The following is an 18,872-nucleotide window of genomic DNA, read 5'->3' as shown; positions in this document are numbered from 1 at the left end:
CCCTTACAGGAACATATTTATGACTTTTTTAGAATTTTTCAGATATTTTCAAAAAGTATTGTATTGGGGCGCCTGGGTGGCTCAGTAGTTAAGCGTCTGCCTTTGGCTCAGGTCATGATCCCAAGGTCCTGGGATCAAGCCCCACATGGGGCTTCCTGCTCCGCGAGGAGCCTACTTCTCCCTCTCCCACTCCTCCTGCTTGTGCTCCCTCTCTCGCTGTGTCTCTCTCTTTCAAATAAATAAATAAAATCTTAAAAAAATATATTAAGCTTTAAAAAAAGTAATTCAATTCTGAATGACTTGTTATCACCATATGGGCATAGAGAGTATAGGGCTAAACATTTTCAGCATAGTAACCATTTGTCTGAAATACCTGATAATTGGGATAGATCATCCCAAATTGAAAACCTTATTTGCAGATGTAGCTCCCTTTTCTAGTACTCTGCTCAATTCTAGTACACATTTCTGGAAAAAAAATTCAACTTCTTCATTTTGTTAAGCATAAATGGAAACACAATATACCTGTTCATGTATGCATTGCTTTAGTTATGCATGCTCTCACACACTCACTCACAGTCAGTGCTGCCTTGCAGACTTTGGTTTGTGCTGCAATTTCTGTGATCCTGAATCTTACACACCCGCCGCTAGCAGGTGTCTGCAGGTGTTTGCCTACAAGAAGTTCATTGACAGTTTATTGCAGCAAGAGTACTTTCTCTGGTAGTGAAAAATAGCTGCAAAACCACTGCAGGCTAAGGAATGCAGGACAATGATGCTTCATGTACTGTGAATGCATAATTATTCATTATCAGTCAGGCAAAGATTAATCATTCTTCTGTGTTATTTTTCCCATGGAAGATCTAGTTATCAAATTCTAGTTTCCACAGATATTGTCAGTGTATTGGAAGGACTGCAGCTGTACTATGAGTCTCATGGACATTTAACTTCTGACAGCTGTGAATGCTTCTTTGTGAATGCAGACATTGCTCTTTGACTCAGAGTTTCTGGAAGAACTCCAAGATGCATTTTCAAGTGCTGCTCAGGCTCCTCGGCGCATATTAGGAGAAGGTGGTCAGAAATGTCATGAATCACTAACATGGACAGATACTTATAGTTCTTCTAAATATATTTATTTCAGCACAGTTATAAATGGATGAAGTAATTGTCAATAATGAATCTAATATTTATAAACTTTCAATATTTGAAGATTCGTAATTATGTCAAATTGTTCCATGTCCAATTTTACTTACGCTGAGGAAATACTGACATACCCCAAATCTCAAACATTTTCTTTGAGTTTTATGGAGATATCCATGTGGCATTCATAGCAATAGACATCGATGACCAATAAGATTAAGGTCAGATGTTGAAAAATAATGAAATAAAATGTAGCGAATGTTAATCATTTGTGATTGATTAGTATTCTCATGAACTTAAGGGGTTTATCAATCATTCAGAAATTCAATTTAGTAGTGATATTATTTCATTGTATGTATGCTTCGGAAAAATTTAGAAAATTGTGTTATAACAAATGATCTATATAACAAATTCATATGGCAAATCGCTATGGAGTTTTATCCTTAAACTTATGCATGGAAGGGTTGAAATGATTCCTCCTCAAGGCAACCATTTTAGTATTTTTTACTATTGATTTTTTTAAAGATTTATTTATTTATTTTAGAGAGTGGGGAGAGTAGCAGAGAGAGAGAATCTCAAGCAGATTCCCCACTGAGCACAGAGGCTGACAAAGGCTTGATCTCGGGACCCCAAGATCATGACCTGAGCCTAAATCAAGAATGGTATGCTCAACTGACTGAGCCACTCAGGTACCCCTACTATTGATTTTTTTAGGAGGTATATAATGCTTGCTTTGGCTCCTGGTTTACTAAATATAAAATAATAAATATTCAAAAATTCAGAAATAGAAAAGCTATTAGGGACATTTTCTATTTTAGAATGAAGTATACTATATATATTCAAAAATATTGTTTTATGAAACTTATGTATTCAAGTTACTGTGACAATAATTCCTGGTAGCTAATAAAGTCTTTGATATTTTTAAGGTACATCAATATAGCTACAGTTTATTTATAAATCTATTTAGTGATCAGTTTAATATATATTTTATCATAATTTTATAAGAGTAGTATTATATATTGATGATTTGAAATGTATTTCTACTGTTGACTTTCTCAGACAACGTTTGACATTACAGAAATGATGAATCACTTAGGAAGTATCTTTGTTAAACCTAATTACCAGGTATTGATACACATTATTTTCACTTTTCCTTTAAATTAAAGTCCAAATGTGTACATCTAAATTAGCAAAGTTAAGTTTAAAAAAAAAGGCATACTGAGAGTCCCTATAATTCATATCATAGTATGTTTCTGCTATGTACTATCTGTATGAAATAATGGAATATCACCAACTACCAAGAAACAACATGCAGTTGTAATAATTATATGAAAGAATGGGACGATCTCATAAGATAGCTAGCAAATAGCAAATGACTATATGTATGTTGTAGGCATGTATACATTTGAGATGATTGATTCTGAATTATAAATGATGTACGGATTGTTTGTTGATTCTTGTGTTAACCGTGGCTGGTAAATAAAATTACAAATTGAAAAACCTTGTCAAATAGATTCCTATTCTTTGGGACAAGTCAATTTAAGCCTCCCTTTCTCTAATTAATGGATTACTTCTAAATGTTACTATAAGAATACTATAATGAAAAACTTTTAAATATAAAAATACTTACAAATAAATTTCAGTATTTACATACGAGCAAGAGGCAGTATAGTGATTGATCAAAGTCTACCTTCATAGCCGTCACTACCCATATAATATTGCGATTAAGGACACAGATTGATTGTACAATGAATCGTGCCTCTTATACTGGTGATTCAAATCCAAATTGGTTATTTGTTCATTGGGATATGTAACAATCAATTAAAATTACAGCATACATTGTAATGTCATATAACAATAACTATGAATCCAGTGTCACTATAAAAGCATCATTAGATTGACAGAATCTTTTGGATCACAGAATAAAAATGCATCATGTAATATTAAACAAAAATTAGCCGCCATAGATCTATTTATCACAAAAGGTACACCATTCACAAGTTAGCATGCTATTCTTAGTCATTATTTAAATGAAAATAACTTTACATTCTAAGATAAAGTGAATAATTTAAAGTCTACAATTTGAGTAATAATTGTATTTTTCTTCCACGGACATTTTAACACTTACCATTTGATTAACCAGTGTGGTTATCATAAGGTCCATTGGAGAGAAGTACAGTAACTTTTTTATATATAAAATATGTGATCTGCCCAGAGAGTTGTCTTCGTAAGTTCTGCAAAGCCAATCAGGAATGGAGTTCAGATCCCTGAGAGCCACCTAGTGCTCTGGATCAGGAGGCTTCCTCTTAATTTTGGACTTAAGCTTTTAAGCAGTTCATGCTTATTTTGAAGCTATATTGATTTTGGCCACAGAAGACGTATAATAATGGAAATATAGGTCAATTTTATTATTCGTATTTCAGGTAAATTGATTGAAAACAAAAAAATTTCATCTCAAAAATTGCAGTAATTTGTACCTCTGGTTACCAAGCTATTACATCGGTTTCAAATATATAAATACGACTTTATTTAAACTGAGATTTATACAGATCTTCATGGAAATTAGAGGCTATATTTGCATTCTATAAATTCATTAATTACAGTTTCTTGTCCAAACTCTGCCCACTCTACATGTACAAAACACCACCAAACTTCAAAATAGAGCTTCTGTATTCAAACGGTGGGCTATAAGAGTTCAAGTGCAGTTTTGTTACAGACTGACAGACTTCTCTGCACAAAAGGCCTATTCTAGATAGTTCCTTGAAGCGAAACACCCATGTAGGACTTTCTTGTCAGTTCTACTAACATCCTGCTGTGTGATCTGAAGAAAGGCACCTTAGAGAGTACTTCATCATACATAAAAAGGCACTTATCTTCTAATAAAATTCTATTGATATAAAATTGCCTTCTTTATAGTGGTGTAGTAAGGATGTAATAAGGAATTTTGAAATGCTTGTAAAATGCTTTGAAATCTTTAAAAGAATGGCAGAGGTCTTCAACTGAACGCAATTTAAAAGAATTGAATAGAGACCCTCAACAGAATGCAAATCAGGCCCCTTGCCAAATGTGAATCATAATTGTCCTTATTTATTGAGGGTGTCATAATCACCGTCATTACTTATGAGTACAGCTGTTCACACTGATTGACCTTCAAGGTATCCCAGAAATTGCATAAGACATACAGTTTTGGCTCTCTAGGAATTTACACTCTAGATCTGCATTGCCCAGTAGGGTAGCCTCTAGCCACATGTGGCTATTTACATTTAATAAGTTAAAATTTAAAAAATTAAAATGGTATATCCTGTGTTACACCAGTCACGTTTCAGTTGCTCGTCATATGTGGCACTGGCTATCATACCGGACAACGCAGATAGGGATTACTTCCATCAACACAGAAAGTTCTATTGGAGAGCATTCTTATGGAAGCTTGGCAAATATATGCTACAGGAAATACTATTCAAGTACACAATTTATGCAATAATTTTTCTATATGTTATATTCCATTTATTTTGACTGGAGAATGCAGGTGATTTGTGAAAAAGTAAAAATGTCCTTGAACTCCTCTAACTACCCTGATATGAATCAGTGAATTGTTTTATCTCAAACATAATATGATTTAAAACAAAATATTTCCCAAATAAATATTTGTTGAGTGAAAAAAATTAAAAATGGACATGCATTTCTTATGTATACAAAGGATTTTTGGGAGCTCATTTTTTCACTCTTTGAGGAGTAGCAAACTCCAATTCTTTGCTCAACAAGGAATGATAATCTAGTCCAGAAGAAAACAGCAACTTTGTGCTAGTCAAGTGCTAAATAATGGAAGAGAATATTCATATAAGCAAGTCTTCAATGTTGTTGGAGTGGACAGAATTTTTTTTTTTTAAGAAAAGATTTACGATGAATTCTCTAGAACAATAGCTGAAAGAAAAGAGAAAAGCCAATTAGATGAATGGTCAGTACAAACCAAGTTTTGGAGTTGAGAGAAGCTGATTTATTTTGAGGGGATAGAGAGATGATGGGAGTGTCCTCTTGAATGAAAGATCTCAGATGATAAAAGCTGAATAAAGTATCGTCAGTTTAGACATTCTCATATAAGCAATGGGCCTTCAGACACTTTTGTGATGAAACTGTGTTTTAGGGTGGTTAATTGTTTTTCTTCGAAAACCCAGAAAGGCTACAGAAAATATAGACATACAAAATGCCTGTTTTGACTTGTTTCCTAAAAATGACTAGAGAGATGCAAGAACCAAGAACCAGTAAAACTTAAGAGACAAATCCCAGCTCTAATAGAAAGATATATAGAAAAGCCTATCTAGCTATATAATAAAACTGCCTCTTTTCCCATGGAATATGTATATTTCAATGTGAGTATAAGCCAGATGGCAGCAACCTTTGTTCTAATAGGGCCTGATGATAGTTTGTATACTTAAAATATGCCAAAATTACACTTACTCATCTTCCTGCCAATAGCAGTAAGATCTGCTGCTGACAATTTCAAGTATAATCAGTTATCTTCTCTAGAGAACCATTTTGATCTTTCCCTTCACCCACAACAGCATCAAATAAAAGTAATGTTACCAGTACACAGCATGGTTCTGCATAGTGAAGGAAATGGAAACTAGCTTCTATTAATTACTATTCTAATAGTTAATACTGGCAGCTGGAATTGAATGTCACATGTTAGAGCTACGGAGAGAAGCCATTTCAACTAATTAATTTACAGTCATATATTTAGAAACATGGTGTCTTCATGGATAGCAATGTGTCCTAGAAAAAACAGTTCTGAGAACTATGGGACAGAGATTAACGTGATAAAGTCATCTTCCACTCTTCATCGCCTCTCATATCATTCTTCCCAATACAGATTTCCCTTGACTTATGACAAGGTTATGTCCCAGTAAGCCCATTGTAAGGTGAAAGTGCATTTAATACACCTATCCTACCAAAAGTCATAACTTAGCCTAGCTTACCTTAAACATGCTCACAAATAGCTTAAATAGCCTACAGTTGGGCAAAATCGTCTAACACAAAGCACATTTTATAAAAAATGTTGAAATACCACATATAATTTACTGAAGACTATACTGAAAGTGAAAAACGGTGGCTATATGGGTACAGAATGATTGTTTTTTTTTAAGATTTCATTTATTTATTCATAAGAGACAGAGACAGAGAGAGAGAGAGAGAGAGAGAGAGAGAGAGAGAGAGAGAGGCAGGCTCCCCGCTGAGCAGGGAGCCTAATGCGGGACTTGATGCCAGGACCCTGGGATCATAACCTGAGCCAAAGGCAGACGCTTAACCACTTGAGCCACCCAGGCATCCCAGAATGATTGTTAAGTGTATGGGTTGTTTATGACTGGGGATGGCTGGCTGGGAGCTGAGGCTTGCTACCCCACTGCTCAGCATCACAAAAGGGAATCATACCACATTTTACTAGCCCAGGAAAGGATCAAAATTCAAAATTCCAAGTAGTTTCTACGAAATGTGTATTGCCTTCACACCATTGTATAGTTGAAATCCTAAGACAAACCATTGTGTGTCAGGGATCATCTGTAATATCCTATTTTTCAAGTACATATATTTTTAAAAATTTTTAATGGAAATGTGCATAGAAATTGAAATTTTCAAATAATAAAAAATAGAATATAGGGTGAAAAACCTTCATTCTACTCAAGACTCCCCAGTCTTCTTCCAAAAGGCAAACGCCATTACTGAATTTGTGTATCCTTCCAGAAAGATTCTCTCCTCCCCACCCAACAGTGTATATAGATGATGTTATACACACTATCAATAATGACAGAACCATATACTTAAATACACTGTTATTAAAGGCAGAAGAGTATTCCAAGGTATAGACGGAGATGTACCACTTTTCACTTAGACACGTGGGCTGTTCTTATAGTCATTTACAAATGCAAGCATGTGTTACAATGAACGTTTTCTCACCTATTGTTTTGTACATTTTATTTTGGTACACCTGTAGGCTACTTTCTAAAAGATAATTGTTAAAAAATGTATCTTAAATTTTGGAAGATATTTCCAATTGGTCCTTCAAAGAGAGTGTTTTAATACATAATCAGTCAAAAGATTATCAGAGTATATTTATAAGGAACTGTATGAGGCAAGGAAGAAAATTGTCTATTTTATGCACATCTTTCTCTTCTGCCACTGACAGTAAATTTCTAAGATTGTAAATAACAAATTAAGTCTATAAGAGAATAAATAATCTTGGTGAGATTAACCAGTTTAGCTAACCATTTTGGGTTTGATAAATATCATTGTATGATAATTTTGATTGCTGTAATTCCGAATGTACCAATCTGATAAAAAATATGCTATATTACAGTTATTTAGCTTATCAATTACATAGAGAAATGATCATAAATGATGACTCATGTTTTTCCCACCAGGAGAAACTTTTCTGCTTTTAGGGATATGTGGTATGTATAATTTAAATTTCAAAGACATTGAAAATATAATTTATATCTGAAAAGTGTGTTGTTTAGCAAATACGGTTGTATAGACTTCTTTAGCTACTACTAACATGAAAATAATCTATTAGAGCTAATTTTGGAGGAGTCTGGAATCTAGCATTACATTTTATAATCTTAATTCACCAGTTAGGCTAACAAAAAGAAATTCAAGGTCTTCTTGCTTTAGATTTCAATAATGTTAATCAGTATTTACGAAATGTCATTATCATTACCAAAGAATAATCTCTTTTAGGTTTTTTCATAAGGGAATATAACACTTGACTAGGCATTTTAGTATTCTAAAGAAACCATACAATACACAAATGTAATATGATAAGATATTTTAAGAAATGCACTTAATATAAGAATTCTTCCGAAGAGTCCATAAAACACTAAAATGACAATTCCAGGTAATAATAAATATGAACTCACACAAATGTATGGTCAATTTCAAGTGAGAAGTATGCTCATTGTGGTTTGAATTTAAATTTTAATAAGGAGGTATCAGATTATGTCCATAATTCCCACTAATTATCACCAAATATATTAACATATATGAAATCTATCTATGATGATAGATCATGAGCTAATTAAAATATGCATAACTATATTCACAAACATTTAGACAAAGATTTTCAACTTTTCACATCCAACCAACTGAATCAAATAATGTTTAATTTAGCATAATGCCCTTAATTCTGAACAGATCTATTTGATCAGTCATTTCATTTTCTAGTTTCCAAAGTGTTTATGTAATCCTGTGCCTTCATTTGAGTACTGTGTGAAAGCAAGTATATATATCATACGACTATATTTTTTAGTATGGCCTGAAACATAGATATGTTTGTTCTTGTAGCTAAAAGTCTTGGCTCAGATTTGATCACTGTTACATGATTCATTTATTTCTTTTCTAGGCCATAGTCCAATATTCAAAGCAAATAGGAGTCCAAAGGCTAACAAATAAGGATTTTCCTTATTTCTATGATGTTTTTCCTCCCGAGTTCTTCTGTTTAGTCTCTGCATGTCACAGTATTTTCTCAAAATTCACTCTCCTGCAGAGCAGCTTATAGGGACACCTAGTGGTAAACCGTAACGGTGGCTTCTCAGGCTATCCTTAATGAGTTAACAGTAGAGAGTTGTCATCACTTACTCATCTGGACCACAAGAAATAAACTGGAATATTTTTATGTCAGTGTTTCTAACAAAACCAGCATCTATAATAATTGCAAGCATGTTTCATACATTTTACCTCGACAAAATTTATTTTTAATTGGGATAATAAATATTTAAAATGAAAATAATACAAAATCAAAAATTAAACCAAATTTTGATACTAAATACAATTATGAAGATTTAAAAAAGCAATGAAAGAATGAACTAAAATAGCTATTATAAAGCTATTCTGAAAAGTCCAGTAATTGATTAAACCATTTTCTACCCTTTCAGAACTTCTATGGAATTTGTCCACATCGAAAATTACGTCTGTGATAGAATGCCAAAAGTTTCCAAATGTAAATAATTTTTACAGTATTTTTTAAGTTATGACACTTTAACACATTCATTTAAAAATATAAAAGCAATATTATACTTTAAAAATAAGTTTTCTAAAATATTCATATCATGTTAGAAAACGATGACTAAATAAAATATACAGTAAAAGACTTTTGTGGGTGAAGTTTAAGTTGTCTGTTTATATAAGGTAACTGCAGCAAGTGGCTATCATTCCCAGTGCCAAATGTTTCTAAATTCACAGGAAGTTCTTTTATAAGGTTTTATTGTCATTATCAAATATTACAGGTTACTTCTTTTCTCCCCCTCTTGTACATGCCCTGAATTTAAACAAAATAAATTGTTTTCAAACAAAGCATGTATGGATTAACTGAAAAATATTTGCAAAACAGAGTGAGAAGAAATTTCAAGAAATGTTGCAAAACCTCAAGAGACTGCAATATAAACCACCTCTAGAGAACTCCTTCTAATTTCAACACAGAGAGAGGATGTGGGAAGATATGTTTGTATATATGTCAGAATCTTTATAATCCTATATTTAATTAAGATATTATACCCACAATAGTATCCCAAATATTACCAAGGAGACAATATCTATTCTGTTTAAGATGATTCCAAAAAGTAATTAATTCATAATTAATCATAAAATAAAACAGATAAAAATATTTAAGTGGTAAAACTACCCAGTTATCATAGAATAGGTACATGTGCACTCAGCCTCCACTGGGCCACTTACAGCGATCAACTTTTTTTCTATACCTGGGAAGGAATGCAGTTCTAATATTACAAACACTAGAAATATGCCTATGAATGTAAAGAACCCCTCTGGGGAGGGAGGTGTCTGGTTTCATGGAAAGAGACAGGAATACTTACTGTAGAGATGATGCTAGTGGAGTTTAGCAGGTGACTCTTCAAGAAACTCGCTTTCTATCGATACTGCATTTATTTAGGGGTTTCCAGCTTTTTAGTACACACCAAATGTATTCACAAACATTCTCTCTGAAAGTCGTTCACATTCCCTTGCATCGCTCAGACATACCTATAACACGCATTTCTTTTAGTATTTATTATAAATAAATAAATAAATAAATAAATAAATATATATATATATATATATATATATATATATATATATATATATATATATATATATATTAGCGCCCTTGTTTGCAGCTAGGATGAACCACTCCCTCTTCCAGGGTCCTTTAGAGTAAGTACATGAGACAGAAGCAGGGGCTCTATTCTTCTACAAGGCAGGAGGAAGGCAGGCGATCAGCACAGGGCTGGAATCGTCTGTCCCTGACCACCAACAAGCCTGGCACTGTCGGGGTTATTTCCACTCCTCCCTTTTTCAATCCAAGGATTGCACAGTCCCACGCTTGTGTTACGCACATGGTCCAAGACTCCTCCGTCTCCCACGAATGTGACATCCAAGGGGTGCTCCGATTGCACCGCCCGAATCCAGAGACGCCTTCGCCCTCGGCTGCCATCTATCGGCCACTGAGCGCCCGCTTCGCTCCGGGCCCATCATGTCTGCTGCAGCTTGGCTCGCACCAGCGGCGCGACAATAAACAAGTGCACTGGACGGGGCCCTGTGCCCGAGCTGGAGCAGATGTCTCAGAGACCCCTGTGATGCTTGCCGTGTTGCCACATCTTCAGCGCCGGGGAGGGAAGACGCGATTTTCTCTGAGTATTTTAGAGCCGCCAGGCTGCCGGGACACGCCACAGGCGTAGAACAACGCTGCTCCTGTCCCCCCAGGCCCCCTAAAGGATGTCGGAGATAGAGAGTTCCAAATAATGACGATCGTGCGCCGCATCTGGGGAAGGGATGAGAAAAACCCCTGCAAACACTGGGAGCGATGAAACCGCCAAGAGGATGCGGGAACCGTAAAAATACTAATTAGGGGCCGCGGCGGCGGCGGCGACTCGGCGAGGGGACAGCGGCGGCGGGATCCCGCCGCGGTGGTCTCCGCTGCGCTGGGGGTGGAGGACGGCGCAGGAGCCGCAGCCGCCGCGGGAGTAGCCGAGGGGCCGTTGCCACCTTTGCTCGCCCCCTCACTACCATGTACAGCGTGCGCTGCAAGAAGAAGGCGGGCGATGCATGCACACCCCCGCGCCCGGCTCCCTCTGGCTAGTCCCCGGGCGTGCGCCACTGACCAGGGGGGAATGTGGTGAAGACGGCGAGCAGGAACGCCGAGGGGGGAGGGGAGGGGCGGCCAGCGCGACCCCAGGCCGAAGGGTGCGTGGAGCCGGAGGCTGCTGGAGGGGGCGGCGGCTGCTGCTGGCTTGGAGAAAGTTGCCCCTTATGCAGATGGCAACTGTAAGTACCCGCCTGGGGAGTGCGGCGAAGGGTGCCTGGGACCCTGCGATCGCGCGGTGGCGCGGGTGGGAACGAGTATGCGAGTGAGCTTGAGTGTGAGCGGGTGCGATCGCTCGGCGGGGCTGCCCGTCACGTTGGAGGGGCCGGCGGTGCCAGGCAGCCCTCACGTCCCCTCCTCGGGCTCCGCGCCTCCCCCCTCCAACAGCTCCCTTCCCGCCCCGCCCGGCTCCGGCTCCCGGCCCCGACCGCGAGGAGCCTCTACCGCCTGTCCTCCGCCGCCCCCTCCTCCTCCTCCCATCCCTACCGGCCGCTCGCGATCGCCCCCTTCTACCCTCCCCCCACACCCCGCTGTCCGCTCCGACTACCGCGGAGAGTGCCGGGGAGAGCCGTTTGGGGAGCCCGGGAACCCGCGGTCGCCACCGCGGCGGCGGCCCCGGGCTGGCGGCGTCCGGGCGCCTCTTTCCTCCAGCGGCTCGGACCGCACTGCTCGCCGCCTTCTTGCCCTGCCTGGGCTCGGGAAGCCCAGTGCACACCCCAAAGAGGTGTTTTTTATAGGGGCGGCTACGATGAGTGGGCCATGGAGATGTGAGACGGGGTAAGTCGACCGTATACTTCGCAGAAGAGGCTCGTGTGTGTGTGTGGCAGCGGGGTGGCTTTCTTTCCCTCTCCTCCTTCCTTCCCTTTCTCTTCCTTCGCTTTGGGGCGGAGTGGGGGAAGGGAGCCTCACGTCCTGGAACTCCGGGTGCTTCTGCCTGGGCCGCTGTGGGAGCAGCTGTGCCCAGAGCAACGGGTCCGGCCTGGGTGCTGGGCTCCAGCCCGCGCAGTCCCACACTGTTCAATGCGGGATGTGCAGGGCGATGGTCTAGGGTCTAAATCCTTTGGGGCAAACAAATACAGTTCCTCCGCCCCCGCCCTCCAAAAAAATAATCTGAGATGAGATACTCCGAAGAATTTGCAACGCACCCGCTAATTTACAGAGGAGGTGCGTTTCCCAGTCAGAATGTCAGCCTTCCCCGGCTCATTCAACTTTATTTTCTCAAATTCTCGGGCTCCTTTGATGGCAAGGAGGAGGAGAAAGAGAGCGGGGTGAGAGGAAGCTCTTCGACCCCGGCTAACCAGAACTGAATTAAAGTTGTAAACGCTCCAGTTTAATACCGGCTGGACACAATTTGCAATGGGCTGTCAGAAAGGGTGGGAGGTGAATGGGGGCGGGGAAGCAGAGGGAAGGAGGGGGAGGGGACCCGACCCCCGCTGAATGGATGGGCAGATTTGATCCAGTGGAGAACAGAAATTTCAAGGTAAATGCTTTGCTTTCCACAGTGGGGGTTTTGCCTCTTTTAAGCCAGGAGTCGTTCGCGGTTGCGTTGGGAGGTCGGAGATACTTGTGAGGTTTATACACTGTGATTCCGACTCGTCTCGACACGTCTGGGTGGCCACACGTGAATGATTCTCAGCACACTTGCACATGTGCGTGCGAATGCAGGGGCTCTTAATAACGCGGGCTGGATTCGGCTAGGGGAGCAAGATCGAGGTCTCCGGGCTTGAACCCGTGACTCAGACACGTCTTGGTTTTAGTTTGGGTTGCGATTCGACATCAGACTTCGGTAGTGGTGAGGCAAAGGCAAGGCTGACTGGAGAAAAGGCGTGGGTTCTCAGAGCCCAGCATCTCTATCAAATTCCCGTCGCCCCCCCCCCCCCCGCCGCAACCAACACAACACGCACTCACACACTCTCTCCATTTATGTCCTTTCCTTTTTGAGTACCGCTGTCGACCCGAAGTAGGAAGTCGAAGGAAGCCTTTAAGAGGACAAAAAAGAAATCGACAAAGAAAAGGAAGAGGGGGTCCGATTGATTCCTTGAGGAGATGAAATTCGGATATTAAAGCACAGACCTATGTCACTTGCTGTTCTCCCTCGCTTCATTCTTTCTATTTTGCCTGTTAATCAGCCCGGGTTCCCTTTCACTTAAGGGGGGAGGAGAGGGGGAGGGGGAGTAAAACATTGACAAGTAAATGCAATAAACAACTCCAAAGATGATGGGGATGCTGGCGAGGTGGTAGTTCAGTCCAAAGCTTGCTAATTCAGTAGGGTTGGCTTTGCATACCGTGGTGAACAGACGCTGAGCGGGAGGTAAGGGAAGCTTTGGCGCTGGTCCTTGGTTTACTTTTAGCTGATTCTCGGTAAGCGTTAGGAACGTCCTGTTTAAACTCCAGGTATCCAGAGGTGTTCCGGGATTGCGGATGCCTTCGCTGATTTCTTTGTAATCCATCCTGCAGAACTATTTCTGTGGCTTAAAGATGCGGTTTGGTAGCGTCGCTGACATGATCAATGAGGAGAAGTGGAAGCAGGGCGCACTCAGAGAAGCGCTGCTAAGTGGCACCGTGCATGCAATTAGGACGCTGATATGCTTAAAAGCGTGGTAGTGAAGTCCACCATCAAAGCAAAGGCACTCTCCTTTTCTCCATACTCAAAGCTCCCAAAGACAATTGGTGATTTAAGAGCTTCTTCTGGGTCCTTTTGATGCATTATCTTACATCTTTTTTGCCCCTGAAAAGTATTCTTTAGGTTCCCACCCTGGCATTTCCAGCGATGGTTTAAAATAGCCCAAGTATTGTGACTCCTTGCTTTTTTGTGAAAATGGGAGACCTTCACAGTGAACTGTTAACTGAGTAGGTTCTGAAAGAAAGGCAGACGACGGGTTTGGTATAGGTGAGGTGGGGAACCTTGTAAAATGGTGCTTCTTTTCTCTTAAATTAGAACCATAAAACTGAACTGACAGCCATTTTATGTATATTTATGGATTGATTTTGAAAAGGGGGGAGCAAGGAAAAACACTAAAATGGGACTTTAACCTGCCCTTATCTTGTAGAGGGCAGCATGTTCCTGTTGTACTCATTAGGAAATGAAATCAACCTTTAAATCAAAATGAATATCAGATATTAATAAAGTCTGAAGAATGTCAGTGTTCCACTGAGGGGGGGATGTCATTCATATCCTCTCGTTCTGGATTTCAGAGAAATAGTATTAGGGATGAGAGAGACTTTCTTACGGATCCCTTAAATTTTTGTCATATTCTGTTGTTTCCTTTTTTCCTCTTTCCCTTGCAGGAGGTAAAATGCACACTTGCTGCCCCCCAGTAACTTTGGAACAGGACCTTCACAGAAAAATGCATAGCTGGATGCTGCAGACTCTAGCATTTGCTCTAACATCTCTCGTCCTTTCGTGTGCAGAAACCATCGATTATTATGGGGAAATCTGTGACAATGCATGTCCTTGTGAGGAAAAGGACGGCATTTTAACTGTGAGCTGTGAAAACCGGGGCATCATCAGCCTCTCTGAAATTAGCCCTCCCCGTTTCCCAATCTACCACCTCTTATTGTCTGGAAACCTTTTGAACCGTCTTTATCCCAATGAGTTTGTCAATTACACTGGGGCTTCAATTTTGCATCTGGGTAGCAACGTGATCCAGGACATTGAAACTGGGGCTTTCCACGGGCTGCGGGGTTTAAGGAGATTGCATCTGAACAATAATAAACTGGAACTTTTGCGTGATGATACCTTCCTTGGCCTAGAGAGCCTGGAGTACCTACAGGTCGATTACAATTACATCAGTGTCATTGAACCCAATGCTTTTGGGAAACTGCATTTATTGCAGGTGCTTATCCTCAATGACAATCTCTTGTCCAGTTTACCCAACAACCTTTTCCGTTTTGTGCCCTTAACGCACTTGGACCTGCGGGGGAACCGGCTGAAACTTCTGCCCTATGTGGGGTTGTTGCAGCACATGGATAAAGTTGTGGAGTTACAGCTGGAAGAAAACCCCTGGAATTGCTCCTGTGAGCTGATCTCTCTCAAGGATTGGTTGGACAGCATCTCCTACTCGGCCCTGGTGGGGGATGTGGTTTGTGAGACCCCCTTCCGCTTACACGGCCGAGATCTGGACGAGGTGTCCAAGCAGGAACTTTGCCCAAGGAAACTTATTTCAGATTATGAGATGAGGCCACAGACGCCTTTGAGCACCACGGGGTATTTACACACTACCCCAGCCTCGGTGAATTCCGTGGCCACTTCTTCCTCTGCTGTTTACAAACCCCCCTTAAAACCCCCTAAGGGGACGCGCCAACCCAACAAACCCAGAGTGCGCCCCACCTCTCGGCAGCCCTCCAAGGACTTGGGCTACAGCAACTATGGCCCCAGCATCGCCTACCAGACCAAATCTCCGGTGCCTTTGGAGTGTCCCACCGCGTGCACTTGCAACCTACAAATCTCCGATCTGGGCCTCAACGTCAACTGCCAGGAGCGCAAAATCGAGAGCATCGCAGAGCTGCAGCCCAAGCCCTACAACCCCAAGAAAATGTATCTGACGGAGAATTACATTGCGGTTGTGCGCAGGAGCGACTTCCTGGAGGCCACGGGGCTGGACCTCCTACACCTGGGCAACAACCGCATCTCAGTGATCCAGGACCGCGCCTTCGGGGACCTCGCCAACCTGAGGCGCCTCTACCTAAATGGCAACAGGATTGAGAGGCTGAGCCCGGAGTTGTTCTATGGCCTGCAAAGCCTGCAGTATCTCTTCCTCCAGTACAATCTCATACGTGAGATTCAGTCGGGGACTTTCGATCCGGTCCCAAACCTCCAGCTGCTATTCCTGAATAACAACCTCCTGCAGACCATGCCCTCAGGCGTCTTCTCAGGCCTGACCCTTCTCAGGCTGAACCTAAGGAGTAACCATTTCACCTCCTTGCCGGTGAGTGGAGTTCTGGACCAGCTGAAGTCACTCATCCAAATCGACCTGCATGACAACCCTTGGGATTGTACCTGCGACGTGGTGGGCATGAAGCTGTGGGTCGAGCAGCTCAAAGTGGGTGTCTTGGTGGACGAGGTCATCTGCAAGGCGCCCAAGAAGTTTGCGGAGACGGATATGCGCTCCATTAAGTCGGAGCTGCTGTGCCCAGACTACTCTGACGTGGTGGTTTCCACGCCCACGCCCTCCTCCATCCAGGTCCTGGCGAGGACCAGCGCGGTGTCCCCCGCGGTCCGGTCGAACAGCACCTGGGCCCCCGCGGGCTTGGGCGCGGGCGGGGGGGCGTCCTCGGTGCCCTTGTCCGTGTTGATTCTCAGCCTGCTGCTGGTTTTTATCATGTCCGTCTTCGTGGCCGCCGGGCTCTTCGTGCTGGTTATGAAGCGCAGGAAGAAGAACCAGAGCGACCACACCAGCACCAACAATTCCGACGTGAGCTCCTTCAACATGCAGTACAGCGTGTACGGCGGCGGCGGCGGCGCGGGAGGCCACCCGCACGCGCACGTGCACCACCGCGGACCCGCGCTGCCCAAGGTGAAAACGCCCGCGGGCCACGTGTACGAGTACATCCCCCATCCACTGGGCCACATGTGCAAAAACCCCATCTACCGCTCCCGAGAGGGCAACTCCGTGGAGGATTACAAAGACCTGCACGAGCTCAAGGTCACCTACAGCAGCAACCACCACCTGCAGCAACAGCCGCCGCCGCCGCCGCCGCCGCCGCCGCCGCCGCCGCAGCCTCAGCAGCAGCCCCCGCCGCAGTTGCAGCTGCAGCCCGGGGAGGAGGAGAGGCGGGAAAGCCACCACTTGCGGAGTCCCGCCTATAGCGTCAGCACCATCGAGCCCCGGGAGGACCTCCTGTCGCCGGTGCAGGACGCCGACCGCTTTTACAGGGGCATTTTAGAACCAGACAAACACTGCTCCACCCCCCCCGCCGGCAGTAGCCTCCCGGAATATCCCAAATTCCCGTGCAGCCCAGCTGCTTACACTTTCTCCCCCAACTATGACCTGAGGCGCCCCCATCAGTATTTGCACCCGGGGGCAGGGGACAGCAGGCTGCGGGAACCGGTGTTCTACAGCCCCCCCAGTGCTGTCTTTGTAGAACCCAACCGGAACGAATATCTGGAGTTAAAAGCAAAACTAAACGTTGAGCCGGACTACCTCGAAGTGCTGGAAAAACAGACCACGTTTAGCCAGTTCTGAGCGCAGAGAAACTCCCTTGGAGCTTTTGCATTTAAAACAAACGAGCAAGCAGACACACGCGGTGAACCCATGTGATTAATTGTGCTGGTTCAACGTTTAGGGTGAAGTGCCTTGGCACGAGATTCTCAGCTTCGGCGGAAGATACTGAAAGGGTGTGCAATTTCCTTTTAATTTTTACACATGGGGGAAACATTTGTGTAAACTGGGCACATCACTTTCTCTTCTTGCGTGTGGGGGAGGAGAGGAGAAGGGTTTATGGAGGGCAGTTTGCTGCGCAGGTGACTTGTTAAAGGTCGCAGTTATTTTTGTAGTGGTTGGAAGTGCTAAGAATGGTGGAAGATGGCAGCGCATAGATTCTACTCTTCCTCTTTTGTTCCCTTTCCCTGCTCTCCTCCTTCCTCCCACTTTAAGCCATGGGTGGGTCTAAATGGCTTTTGCGGAGAGATTAGCACACCCCAACATTAATAGAAAGTTTGTTCTCTCTCTCTTTTCCTCCCCCCTTCCTCTCTCTTTCTCTGCTTCCCACCCTCCTCCCTCATTACTTTTCCTTTCTTTTTAAAGGATGTGTTTATATGCATTCTGGACATTTGAGTTAAAAACAGAAGTATTGTGATCTGGAGAAGGATCACCATAGATGTGGACAAATCAGTAAAATTACAGAGCTATATGATCCATAATTGATTAGTCAAAATAACTTATTGATGAAATATACAAATATTTTATTGTAGCACCTATTTTTATATACACATTTAGCATTTCTCTTTCCTTCACTATTTAGCCTATGATTTTCACAGAGGTGTCGCACTATATTAGGAGCTGCATTTCCAAAACTGAAGTGATATCAGGAAGGCATTTTCAATCATTAAAAATATGGAGAACTTAATGGGAAAATCGTAAAACCAGTGCAACCCACCCAATTGGATCTGTAATTTAAAAACAAACTGTATCCCATTGTATAAGAGAAAAAAATAGGGCAATTAATTGGGCCATTTGAGTAAGAATCATGTGCAAGTTTCTGGTTTTATTAGAGAAGATTTAAAAGTATTTTTATTAGTCAACCAAAATGATGTATTGATTTGACTACTATTGTAGCCGATTTTTGATTGTTTAATCAAACCCAGTTGCATTTGTACAGATCCACATGTACCAAATGATGGACTGTACAAATCTCTATACAATGTCTTTAATCCCTCTGGGCAGCAAGCAATGATGATAACCACAAACAGGATCTCTGTAAGATGGGGCTACTGTTGTTACAGTCTCATATGTATCCCAGCACATGTAATTTTTTAAATAGTTTCTGAATAAACTCTTGATAACTATGTCAAATATGAGGGACTGAAGTAATGATTACTTAAAGTGCAAAAGAAATAGCTATGTGTGATCGCCTGAATCTCTGTTATTAACAATTAGGACATAGTAGCTAACTT

The 18,872-nt window shown here is 42.1% G+C and overlaps 1 protein-coding gene across 1 annotated transcript; it reads left to right on the top strand.

Annotated features, from left to right (window-relative positions):
- The first annotated feature begins 11,372 nt into the window (after window positions 1-11,372).
- On the top strand, window positions 11,373-17,673 carry SLITRK5 (SLIT and NTRK like family member 5). The gene is made up of 2 exons (XM_045867747.2): window positions 11,373-11,439; window positions 14,546-17,673. The coding sequence occupies exon 2, from the start codon at window positions 14,554-14,556 to the stop codon at window positions 17,440-17,442; it is 2,889 nt and encodes a 962-aa protein (XP_045723703.2). The 5' UTR covers window positions 11,373-11,439; window positions 14,546-14,553; the 3' UTR covers window positions 17,443-17,673.
- The last annotated feature ends 1,199 nt before the right edge of the window (window positions 17,674-18,872 follow it).

Source organism: Mirounga angustirostris, unplaced genomic scaffold (assembly GCF_029215605.1).
Source record: "Mirounga angustirostris isolate CCGP_5_RB_7025 unplaced genomic scaffold, mMirAng1.0.hap1 SCAF_3, whole genome shotgun sequence".
Taxonomy (NCBI): domain Eukaryota; kingdom Metazoa; phylum Chordata; class Mammalia; order Carnivora; family Phocidae; genus Mirounga; species Mirounga angustirostris.
The sequence above is the reverse complement of the archived record's forward strand: the minus strand, read 5'-3'. Positions and strand labels throughout refer to the sequence as shown.